Source organism: Acanthopagrus latus, chromosome 7 (assembly GCF_904848185.1).
Source record: "Acanthopagrus latus isolate v.2019 chromosome 7, fAcaLat1.1, whole genome shotgun sequence".
Taxonomy (NCBI): domain Eukaryota; kingdom Metazoa; phylum Chordata; class Actinopteri; order Spariformes; family Sparidae; genus Acanthopagrus; species Acanthopagrus latus.
The window spans coordinates 24,910,224-24,922,875 of record NC_051045.1 but is presented as its reverse complement, the minus strand read 5'-3'; the positions used below and the strand labels follow the sequence as shown (position 1 = coordinate 24,922,875).

General features: G+C 40.1%; 1 protein-coding gene across 7 annotated transcripts in view; it reads right to left on the bottom strand.

Moving 5' to 3' along the window:
* LOC119022961 (plexin-A1-like) overlaps positions 1-12,652 on the bottom strand; it is a 294,058-nt gene that overhangs the window by 16,423 nt on the left and 264,983 nt on the right. For all 7 annotated transcript variants that reach the window (XM_037104478.1, XM_037104481.1, XM_037104479.1 and 4 more), the window contains 7 exons: positions 11,622-11,719; positions 10,477-10,635; positions 8,457-8,523; positions 2,518-2,664; positions 1,756-1,915; positions 272-375; positions 87-183 (listed from right to left, as the gene is read on the bottom strand). In XM_037104478.1, coding sequence (XP_036960373.1) covers positions 87-183; positions 272-375; positions 1,756-1,915; positions 2,518-2,664; positions 8,457-8,523; positions 10,477-10,635; positions 11,622-11,719 — 832 coding nt within the window. The remainder of the gene's footprint in view (positions 1-86; positions 184-271; positions 376-1,755; positions 1,916-2,517; positions 2,665-8,456; positions 8,524-10,476; positions 10,636-11,621; positions 11,720-12,652) is intronic.

The following is a 12,652-nucleotide window of genomic DNA, read 5'->3' as shown; positions in this document are numbered from 1 at the left end:
AAAGAGTTAGAGGGGGTTGGAGGGAGAGAGGGGATTCATTGAAAGTTTTAAATAGCATCAAGTCTGGAGGAGAGAGGGAATCGTACCGTATCTACTGAGGCTCTTGGTGAAAGTGGACGAGTTGGAGATGTTATAGGCCGAGTTCTGCTTTGGCACCAGGGCGATCACCGAGCCATCTGTCACCTGTGCATCAAAACACAGCAAAACAGTCAGCATACGATCCAACTCAGCTGTCCACTCTCACTCGTGCCCGTTTCATGTGCTGGTGTACCTGATAGTGAGCCAGTGTGTTGAGTCTTTTCCAGTCGTTGTCGATCTTAGTCGTGACGTCTTCATCTTGCAGAATGATTCTGGCCATCCGACCCTGACGCCATTCTTCAGAAAGAAGGAGAAGTGTTGTAGAGGGAAGATCACAATGAGTATGTGTTTCATTTGGTCTTATAAACCAATGATTCTCAACTCCGCCTCACATAAAAATTTGGGTTGTGTTCACAACACCTCCTAAGCACTGGGATTTTTTATTTAAAACACCCTAAAAGTGTCAAAATGATAAAAGAGTGTTGCTTCTTTCACTTTTCACAAATCAAGTGGCATTACCTTGATACTGCTGGAAAAACAATTCCTTGTTAAGGTTACTGTACTGTACAAGAATCAAAATGTGAACTGTGCTCGACTTGCCTTGATTTTGTATTAGCCCGTACTTTCTCTATTTGTAGTACAGTTCTTCATGCTGTACAGTAAAGGCAGTATATTATGTATGTATTCACTGACAACTGTGCAGATCAATATTTTTTAAATTACCACTGGATCAAATGACTGTGCGGAATAAGAAAGGGGTTTCATACAACTAATTATCACCCGACTCAGCTCTGCAGAGAGTTTTTACATCTTTCTTCAGTATTGTTTTATGGCCATCAGCTTCACTCTTTTGAATGTATTAATGCAGGTTTAATGAAACTATTAACTGATACTGGTCCCTGTCTTCTAGAATTTAGCGCAGCTGTTTTCCACATAAAAATCAAACAGTTTTGTTTTATTGTGTTTTAAAATTACGTTGGTAAAAATGAAAGCCATCAATATGATGGTAGATTAAATCATACAGAAATAATATAAAAATTGGCTTTTTGTAGTAGAGGAAAGAGTACAATCCAGCTCCAGCCTGTGCCGGCCAAAGCTAACCAACTAACATTCCCCTGGTCCCTGAGCTCCCACTGCAGTCCGCTAGCTTTACAACTAATTGAGCAAAATAGCTAACTCAAGCTACAGTCAACAGCAGTTAGTAGTTAATCTGATATTATGCTGCTCCCTATTGGTTTTGTTTATGCATTTTGACACGGGGCCAATTCTTATTTATACTGTAGCACCTTTAAGGAAAGTACTTGAGCAAATGTACCACATTACATTCCATCACTGCTTCTAGAATTTAAAAAAAAAAAAACAAGAAAACAAAACGTACAAAATGTCATCACATTCATTTTCATAGCTAATGCCACACTGTCAAAACATAAAATAGATGAACTCCTCAATCTCTCTCCTCCTCTCTGTTACAACCATCTTGGCCATGAATGAACTGAATGAATAGTTCAATATGTGAAGGGTGTGTGTCCAAGATAAAACCTGGCTTTAAAATATAGAAAGGACATGTTGGATATAGTGTGTGTGTGTATACACAAACACACACACACACACACACACACACACACACACACACACACACACACACACACACACACACACATATAGTTTATCTCTTACCTAGGTCCATATCTGAAGCCTTGGGCCTCTGTGAATAGGGGCTGCCCTTGTACACAGCATCAAGCAGCTTCTCTTTGACCTGAGTGATGGTGTCACAGTTCAGACACTTGACCGTCACCTCGGGGGCGTTCTCATTCTCTGGGTTTACACAGTGCAGCGTCTGGCGGAGGAAACAGGTGGGAACAAAGGGGAATGAGGAAGAGAGAAAAGAAATCAGGCTTATGCAGAGATCGTGCAACCACGCTGCCAACTAGCGAGATGTTTGGATGATTTTTTGGGTGCATTTGAATGTACCCGACAGCATTTTCTCACCTAGTCTGTCTGCAGCGGCTATTTTAAAAACCTGGACATTTTCCTGGTGCGTTCCCTCTGTTTGGGGCTATAATAACTCAGCATTGGCACTTAGGCGCTAAACAACTGTAGCAGACACGCAGGTTTGTCGGTACGTTTTCCAATCCAAACCTGAAGTGCTTTGTTTGGGGAGAGAGTGTGATTAATGCTGGGCAGTGCTCGGGTCAGTTCGCGGCCAAATCACATTCTCCCCTCCAAACACGGCCGATGCCGAAGCTCCGTGTTTACCCTGGAAGAAATCTTCTTCCCCGACCAATTAAGCGAACGGTGGCTGCCACATTTCAGCCGCTGATTAGTCAGAGCTCGCTTTAAGATCTTCATCATTGTCGGAATGTGACTGAAGCTTAACAACCCGTCAAGTGATTCGGACCGAGGCAGAAAAAAGCCTCAAGACACAATGAGTTTACTGACCAGTGTTTTGTAGTCAATCTGCTGCCTGATGAGCTTGTCCTCGCTGAGGGAGTAGCGGGCTTCTCCTGTGATGGCGTCTATGGGTCCCTTCTCCATCTGCTGCTTCATGGCACAGTAAAGCATGAACAGAGGCTCCCCAGCACACTCCTGGTGAGGAAGGAGACAGAAAGAAAGAAGTTGCCAGCAGTTCAACCCAGGACTGAATTTCCTTTCTCAGAGTGTCTATTTGAATAATAGTTAGCGGGATGAAAAGGGAAAACTGTGACAGTAATTCACAACAAAAAGCCAAGATTGGTGAAAAAAATAACCAAGACCATCAGCCAGAAGGTTGCGTATGTCTTTATAGATAGTATAGTTATTCTTAAATCATGTCACGAGGTCTGATTTCCACCATCTGGTTCTGAAAAGCAAAAAAAAAAACAATTTATTGGTGGAGTGATGAGGATGAACTGAAGAGTCACGCAGCCTGAGGAGAGAAGCTGCTCTGTAGTCTGGGCGTACATCACAACGCTAAAAACAAAATTTACTTCCCTGTAGCAGCTTTAAGGCTGCTGCAAATTAGTTTCAGCGGCACAAAAGTCCCCACAGTTGTTCAATTTAGCCAGGAAATCAGTAGCCCCGCCGCAGTTCCTCTGATCTGCATGTTAAAAATAAAGTCAAATGACAGGCTATGTTGGCAAGTCTGGAAAAGCAATGAGGGGAGAAGAAAAGTGCTTCGTGCCACTGAACTTGGGAGGAGAAAACATTTTTGGAACCGCAAGTGTTCATTTATCCCACCAGAGAAAGGCAGTACGTGAGGGGATATTAGTTAAATAGCCTGATATTATCAGCACAACAAAAAAAACACCAATGACTGAATCACTTTGACTCGATTATTTCTGTAAACAGACACAAAACAGTATGGCTGAAGTATCACTGGCTGCTGTGATGTCGCACTGAGCTGCATTTGAACATTAAAAGTCAGGAAAAATAAGCAGGAGGCCACTGTGGTAAAATCTGTTAAACATATGTGACATTGTTCCTATCTCACTTACAGTCTCCTTATGTGCAGATGAAAGTGACCTTTCCCCCAGTACATTTCATACTAAACTTTCCATGCAGCTCTAGTCACTTTCCTGTGATGAATATGGGGTAATTTTCCGTATTCATTTCCACTCCCTTCTCCTACCTTTTAGTTCCCCTAAAAAATAAAAAAATGCATGAGACCAAACAATGCTACTTCTCTTCCATTTCAATGGCACAAAACTTAAGTGTGTGGTCCTTCAGTAAATACCAAACAAATGCAAATTGATAAATGTCTGAAAATGGCCACAAACCCTCAGCAAATATCTCCATCTGCTTCTAGTGGCAGGAATTTCCCACTTAAATTAAACTATTCACAACATTCTTTGACAAATTTGGGCCATTTCCTGGGCCCATATGTGAGACGTGCGTAAAATATGGGTTAACGAGATACTGCTTTCTCTTGTAGTGTGCAAAAACAGAACCACAGGGCAGGGGCCTCGGTTACAAAAACCTCAATTAATTTCTGAACTTAGCCTTAACAACATTGCCAACGTTCTGTGTTCATATGACAGCGTTGTGAAATTGATCCTCGTGCTCACGGATCCGCAAAAAACGATTGAAAACACACAGTATATATACCAGGGCAGTAGAGGAGGTGGTGGTAAAACTTCGCAATCTAACACCACAGAATAACACCACAAGCCGGAGCACAACACTTTCTTCTACAGAGCAGTGAGCCATCACATCACAGGAACAGCAAATCTTAAGTTTTCTGGAGGAGTATTAACAAACTGAGTAAAGTCAGCAGCACAAAGGTCGATAGTCTGCCATTGCTGTTGTTGTCCTCCTATTCACACATCGTCATTAGTCTCCAACTAAATACACATGCACACAGTTTTCCCAGTATTTTTTCTTCAGCTGTTCTATCAAAAAAAATACTTTGAAAACCCCCCCAAAAAACACTGTTGTGTAAACAGCCATAATAATGCCATTCTAACCTTACACAACTGTGATCTATAAATCTCAAATCACTTTAAAGTGATGGCACCTGCCTTCTGATGTCCCCTAGTGTCACTGAAAAAAAGGGTTTTGTCCAGAGTAGCCGTGGACCAAAGGAGAAAATCAAACTCTGGTCCATCTCATGGCCATTTCCCGAATCCTTCCGAATCCTTTTCATATTTCAGCTCTCTCCCTCTCCTTCAAATTTCTTCGTGAAGCACTTAAAAAGTTACAACACTTTTACGGAGTGATAAAGTATTGAAGTAACCGGTCAAACAAATCAGGATTTGCTTATTTTCTTTTTGGCTTTGAGAGGCAGATGTTTACACGGTCAGGCCGACGCCACAGTCAGAATCCAGCCTGGAGGGTCCAGGTGGTGCGGTACAGCTGGATGTTTTGTTTTTATACATCAGATCTTCAGATCTTCTGGAAATGACAAGTGGGTGAATCAATTTTAAGTGTTGTCTCTCTTTTCTCTTTCTGTCTAGACGACTGCCTGAAAGCGGTGTTATATAAAAATCTCTCCAGTCCTCTCCCTTTGTTTACATCTCACAGCTCGCATGACCAGACACAGATGTTATAAATATGTTTCCCACTCGCCCCTCCATCAAAGACACTTGCCAATCAATAGCGTCATTAGTCATCGCTCGGGCCCAAGGAAAACACTCCGGACTGAAGTAGCAGCAGTTTAGAGAGGGGAGAGAGAGGACACATCACGGCTGATACTCACCCCGACGAGAGCTTAATGATCGACCGCGCGGTGCTCAGGGAGACACTCCAGACTGTGTGCGTGTGTGTGTGTCTGCTGGAGATGCATGAGGTCCAGACGAGAACAGGGGAAAGTACTAATTTATCCTTCTCACCTTCACACGCACTCTTCAACTCGCTTTTTCTTTTCTAACACACACATTTCTCCTTTTCTGTCTTTTTTGCCTCCCCTCTCCCCGGTAAGACCAGTCCTCCATGCCTTACTGTTGAGTTAACATCCACATCTATTGTGTCAATCTGGCTCTCTCTTTGTGTGGCTACTTTTGATTCTGTATTTGATGCAGAAGTATGTGATTGATATAAATCTCATCTCATATCAGGTTTTAAGAGCCATAATACCACGTCAGACTTTGGGATGGCGTTTGCCTGCCTGCTAAATTAGGGCCTTTGATATGGCAACAAGGTAGCATATGACATTTGTATGATGTTGTATGTAATGTCAGAGTGTAGAGTGTGGCTATCACCATTTTCTTTTCCTCTTCACTCCCACTTTAGCTTTAAAGGTACCCTGTGGTGTGTCTGACCACAGCAATCAGCTTTCTAAGTATATCATGGGGAAGAAAACACAATCGATATTGAAATGTTTTGGTGAGAAGCATTTAGTCTTGCAACCATTCAGTGTGCCCCAGTCTCTAATGTCCTCTTAGAACTTGTGTTTACTGCTAGAATCATCATATTAGGTGCAATATGTGCAATTCAAATTGACAGTGTACAAAAGATTAACAGAATGTCAACAGAATGCAAAGAAATAACAGTTTTCATGTTATGATGTCTGTGTATTGTATAGCAGAGACATCTACTGAAGCTAGCATGCTAACCAGCTAGCCCCGGCCTGTCCTGGTCCAGAGCTCCTTGTGCTTAGTGGTGTAAACAACCAACACTCCCCTGGTGCTACGCGCTCCCACTAAAGACAACTACCCGAACGGCTAACTGAGCTAACTAGCAGACAGATAACAGTTCCTCTATCAATCTGCTGCAGCCATTGTTTGGGAGCACTTAACAGATAAAGAGTCAGATATTTACTTACTTACTTACCTAAACTTGTCAAACTGTATGTTGACAACATAGAAGGTATGTTAACTAGATTTTAACTATTTTTAACTAGAAGGTGATGATGTCAAATCTGCTGCATGTTTGCAACTTGTTTCGAACAAAAAACCCTCGCTTATTGAAGGTTTAAATAAAACAATGACAGCTTTTTTTTTTTTTTAACTGATTGAGATTTGTAGGATAATTGTAATTTTATTATTATATTATTATTATTTTTTTTTTTTACTGCACCCCTGCATCAAAGTGAAATAGTGCATCACTTTAAACAACCTTAATCAATTTTCAGCCTGACATACCATGTTTTTTTCAGAAACTTTGGGACTTCAAACTCAACCATTCAAAATTAAGTTAAAAGAATACTGTTGTAACTTTTTGTCTCCATCTATCCAGTATATTTTTAGACCTCTATCCCCTGCTTTACCTGTTCCACTCAGCAACCACATGTCCTGCTACTTAAAAACTAATGTTCCCAATGTTCCAGACACGACAACAAAAACAACATCTGACACATAACACATGGATGCTCTGATGTTCTTTCCTCCCTTTTCATTTGGCCTTCGTTATCCCTTTCTGTGACCTGGTTCAACCAACAACCCTCCTGCTACCAGTGTCCTCTGTTTTTTTTTTTTTTTTTTTTAGGCATTACTTGAAAGCGCTCCCCTGAATCTACCCTGCCTGTTTCCCCTTCATCTCCCACCTCCTTCCTGCCTCTCCCTCTTCATCCTCTCCCGAACTCCTAATTGTCGTGTCCTCCTATTCTTCTTCCCTCTCCCCTCCACCTCCGACACCCACCTCTAAACCTTTTCCTCTCCTCCTCCTTCCCCTCTCTCCCGCACACCCTTCCCCACTCTCTGCGCTTTTTAGAACCTCGTTAGCATGCGGGGCAATTAGGTGGGCAGCTGCTAACGAGGCAGAGCGAGTATACATCACACCGCTATGCCTTCGCCTTCCCTCGCTCGGCCGCTGCACGCTTGTCTATGAAATTTGCCTTAACGCCATATCGCGGCTTCATTAGGGCTCCCTAATTGTATGCTGACATTTATATTTAGGGGTATAATGATGGCTCTCGCTGAGCACGGAGAGGCTTGGGCTTAGGTGCTAACAGTCAGAAACTATAAGTCAGCGATGCACAAGTCAGTGACGGTATGTTTTCATCGTTTTGGAGGTAAATAAACGGAAAACTAAAAAGGGGTTTAAGTAATATTTTTGGTGCATTTTGATACAGTATACATGCACACATTATAATCATGCTAGATATGAACAATGTAATCATAACAAAAACTGAGAGCTATACCCAATTTAATACCACTTTCTTCACAATTTCCGACTAATTTTGCCAACTATGTGCCTCTAATTAGCGCATTCAGATCATAATGGCGTATGATGACAACATAAAGTGTTATAATTAGTAATTAGAGTGTGGAGAGGAGAAGAAAACCTCTGCGAAGAAAGAACAGCATCAGGACGTGTTTTGGTAACCGTGAGAGACAGGAAGGGGGAGACGAGGGATGGGGAGCGTACAGGAAAAGAAAAGGCGGGGGCGAGTGAGGACAGCGAGCGCGACATCGCACCCCCTGGTGAGGCGAATGACCTCAAGGCAGAGAGGAGACTGACAGCGGGATAATGACAACAGAAACCACACGGATGAAAGAGAGATCAGAGGAAGAGAAGATGTGAGCTAAAAAGAACGTCACAGAGATCAGCGAGGAGGACGTGTCAGCTACAAGAGTGGAATTATGGGAGCGGAGAGGGTCCGTGGACGAAAAAAAAAAAAAAAAAAGAAAAGAAAGGGGACATTCAAACAGCAGAAGCGTGCTGCTGGGAGGCTTTGATGATCTACTGTACATACACTGCGCTGGTGAGAACGACGAAAATGTGGCAGAAACAGGAAAAGCCTTAACAACTTAATAACTACAGTGAGATAAATGCAACGGGGAAATAACATAAGCCAGAGGCATTTAATAAAACTGGAAACACACGGGCGGTATAACTGCATTTAAAAGCAGCGCACAGTATAAATCCACTTCAGACGATGCTTAATCAGTGTTTAAAAGACGGAGCAAACAGATGGAATAAAGGCATTAAATCATCGCGCCTCGTGTGCTGTTGGGGCTCACCTTGAGGAACTTATACAGCAGGAATGTAAACCAGTTGGTCAGCATCTTCTCAGCCACAGACTCCGTCCTGACACACACACACACAGACAGGAAAGAGAAAAAAAAAACAAACACAACTCTTGAAAAAAGAGGATTAAAAGAAAAAGCGCAAACCAAATTACTGAGTAAGGTGATTATAAAATTTAACAATTTCCTTGGACGAGAGAGTTTTCAGCTCCGTAATTACCAAAGAAGATCTACATAAGTGTGTACTAATTAAAAAAAAGTATCTTTAAAGGCTGGCTACAGTTTATTTCCTTAGAAGACTTGTTCCATTTCAACTAGTGGACACCATGAGAATACTTCTCTGCATGTGACCCCCTGACAGTACATACTGTATACTCAAGTACTGTATTTAAGCACAAATTTGCAGTACTTGTAGTTTGAATATTTAACATTTCTGCTACATTTTGGAGGCAAATAATCTTCTTTTACTCCTCTACATTTATTTGCTACCTTTGGTTACCAGTTACACTGCAAACTGCATGATACATCAGAGCCAAAGTGGTGCATTTTTAAACAAAAGCTATTTTATCAGCAATCCCATTAAAAAAGAAAAAAAAAAAAAATCAACAAAAAAAACAAAAACAAACAAAATAGAAATCAGAAAAATGCAGAATCTGGTAATCGGCCAGGGAGTTAAACGTTTGACTCATGGGATTGAGTTTATACATTCATGTAAACATGTATAATTTAATTAATTATTTAATTTAATTATTTGTGCTTTTGATAAGTATAAGTACATTTGATATCAGATATCAGCTATTCATATCAGGCAACTTTCACCAAAGTAATATTATAATACGCTATCTTTACTTAGTATTGCTTATTTATTATTTTACTTTATTTATGTATCAGTTTATCTTACCAGGAGAATACACGTAGGCACTGTTACATCTAATCAAAATCCAACTGATGAGATATATATATGTACAGTAGGACTTGCAAGTTGTGGTCCTTGTCCTTCGTTAACCGTTATTAACTAATTATAATTAAAACATGTTGTTTTTCTTTCCACCTGTAATCATCTGGTGAACATCTTGGATTCCAACTAAATAAGCAAACACTGATTCACTATTATTTATTTATTTATTTACCAAAATGGTTCTCTTATTTTTGCATGCTCAACAGACACTCTGGGGTTGCAGTAGACATGAAATGGAATTAATGAATTTGAAAAGTATAAACAGATCACTGTGGTTTCCCTGTGATACCTAAGTAGTTTGTTTATTTTTGCCAGGTGATGACTTGGAAGGTTTTAAGAAAAGAATGAGGAAATTACACAACGGTAAAACAAAGCAACAGCCATGAAACAGTACCCTTTAGGTGAATGGTTCAAATAAGAAATCATCATCTTTTGACAACAATGACTGATTCTAAAGAGGATATACTGTATACAGTGATAATATAACTCTGTAGTTCCATTTAGAATATAATTAATTGAAAACAAACATTTAACAATGTCTGTTGATCTATGAATTCATCTTTTGGGGCTGTGAAGATGGGATGAAACAGCTGAGAGATATGTTTTACTGACACACACTAGGATTTGCTTTGTGGTTCAGTTGCGCTTCTTGTTCTTTTCTGTCAGCTGTGACTAAGACATATAAATAAATTGTGAAGTTCTCCAATTCCCCCATCTCCTTCTGTCTTCTGTCTGCTCATTCATCATATTTCTACCTCGATACCTTTGTGCAATCTTTGTATGCAGTTTTGTTATGTAGTCTGCCAGTCTGTCATCACTGTAAAACATTTTAATCTGGTTCAATTTAGAAGAGTTTTCTTACTGTCTTCAGAATGTACAACATAGTACCTGAACTCAACTTTAATAATTTGTTCAAAGTTGCTGTTTTTAATGAAAAACAAACTGAATTAAGTTATGTGAACTTGTCAAAACAACTAAGATATAAATGCCACTAAATTCCTTCATGTTTTACTGCACGCTCTGAATTTCTCCCACGTCTCTCCACATTGTCCTCACCTCCTGAGCAGCAGCTTGGGATGGTTTTTGCTCTCCAAGTTTCTGTCTATCAGGTCGGACAGCAGCTGTTTCAGGACTCCGGTGGCATACTCCATTTCCCCCTGCAGGGCTGTCATGATCAGAGACGCCACGTTGCCTCTGTCCCGCATTGAAAATGACCTGGAAAAACATTGAACTCATCAATAAAATGCAGTAATATTATTCTTATTTCACAAAATCCTTTCCCCAGCTTTTGTAAAGCACGTGTCTGAAGCTGTTTCTCAAAATACATGCAAACCATTAACCTCATAACAGTTCATTAAAATATTAATGCACATTTAATCTTTATCAAATGGTGTTATAACTCTGTTTTGCCATAAACCATTTGGCTAAGTGCTTTACGGTAATTTTAGAGCTGCTAAAATGTTTTTATACTGTTTATCAATTTGCCTTTCCCGTAATCCGTGGCACAGCACAGCCTTTTGTGACATATTTGTCAAATTAAATAGGTGATAAAAGCACACTTTGGAAAGGCAAATAATCCCTTATTCCCTGAGGGAACTTTTTTTTTGGTCTGAAGCCTATTACCTAGTATTTAAAAAATGTTACTATGGTGTTTTTTCCTCAGCAAAAGGCAGCATTACGCCTACAGTGTAGTGTATAGAGTGTGCCATAGATTCCACAGGGGAACGATGTCAACCTGAACTAAACTAGCAGCCTCTCATCTGCTATAGCTGCGTGCATTTACAGGATCCCACTGCCATTACTGGAAATATCATACAGGTTGATTTAAAACTCTTGAATGGTATTGTGAATTTTTTTTTCCATTAAAATATAGTAGATCTGGGGGATATACAAACACTGTGAAATGATCAACATGCTCAATCCATGAAAACAACCCCCTAGGACTTCTGCAAGGTTGTGATGTCACACATTAGAGTCAGCCGAGCTCCCAGCAAGCCGTGGTTGCATAACCATGGGCAGAGCTGAGAAAAGCAATGTGTTATCACATTAAAGCATGTAAACATTTTCTTTCAGTCACCCAAAATGAAAGGTTCTGTTGTTTCTTTCAAAATTCATGTAGTTCTTTTTCAAAAACAGTGACAGTAGAAATTGTTTTTACGTACGTATGTGTATATATAAATACAAGAAGAAAAACAAGACACCTTTGTGCCTCCAGGGTTCGGATGAACGTCAGCAGGAAGTGCTTCTTCGTCAGCAGCTGGCCAAACAGCGTCAGTGCCTTCTCGACATTTGCCTGGACCTGAAGAGAGACACAGAGATGCACAGGGATTAATGGCACTATAGAACAATCGTGCATTGACAAACATAAGATATGACGCTTATTCATTTGTGATTCTCTCTGTCGCAGACCAGATTTTGACACATCCCCATCAGCCAATCATGCTGTTTGAAGGCTGTTTACACATTTATCAATTGAAGTATAACACTTTTCTCCCTTCTCTCTTTAAAATGCGCTTGAAGACGAGTGTATTTATGAGCATGAAACTGCAACATCACAGTTTGTTTGGAAGCCAGCTGTAGCTTGGTTTGAAACTAACTTCAGTGTGATGCGTAAACATGAAACTTCAGATAATGGACTTTCAGTCAAGCAGGACACATCTTGTGTCCAATAGTTTCCCTTTTGAAAATAAAGTAACATATTCTCGCACTAAAAAGTAGATATTTTTATAAATGAAAAAAAAGGGGTCAATGTTATTCATACTGAATATCAAACCCAATCATGAGACAGAACTCATTTTTCAAGCAGAATATTACTAAAATATCTGTTTGAGATCTTCAAGACTTGTTTTTCTTCAATCTCTGCTCTCTGACAGTGACATTCCTCAACAATACAGAAACACTTTTTTATTAATAAGTTAGTAACCATGTGGTTTAAAAAAAATGATGAAAACAATCTGAAAACTGAAAAACAAAAAACAAAACAGGATCCAGAATGGCACTCAGTAGAGTGTACACCTCCACCAATGCCCAATAGCCAATGAACTATGCTATAAATCATATTTCAATCCACCAGCTCCAGATTTTTATTTGGATCCACATTAAATTGTACTCACACACATGTCAGACATTCATGCATCATTTCCTTAGAAATTAACAATATGTTAAAATAGGCCCCAGTGTTCAAGAGAGTGAAGAAAATCCATGAATCCGTCCCTTTAATCTTGAGTTTTTG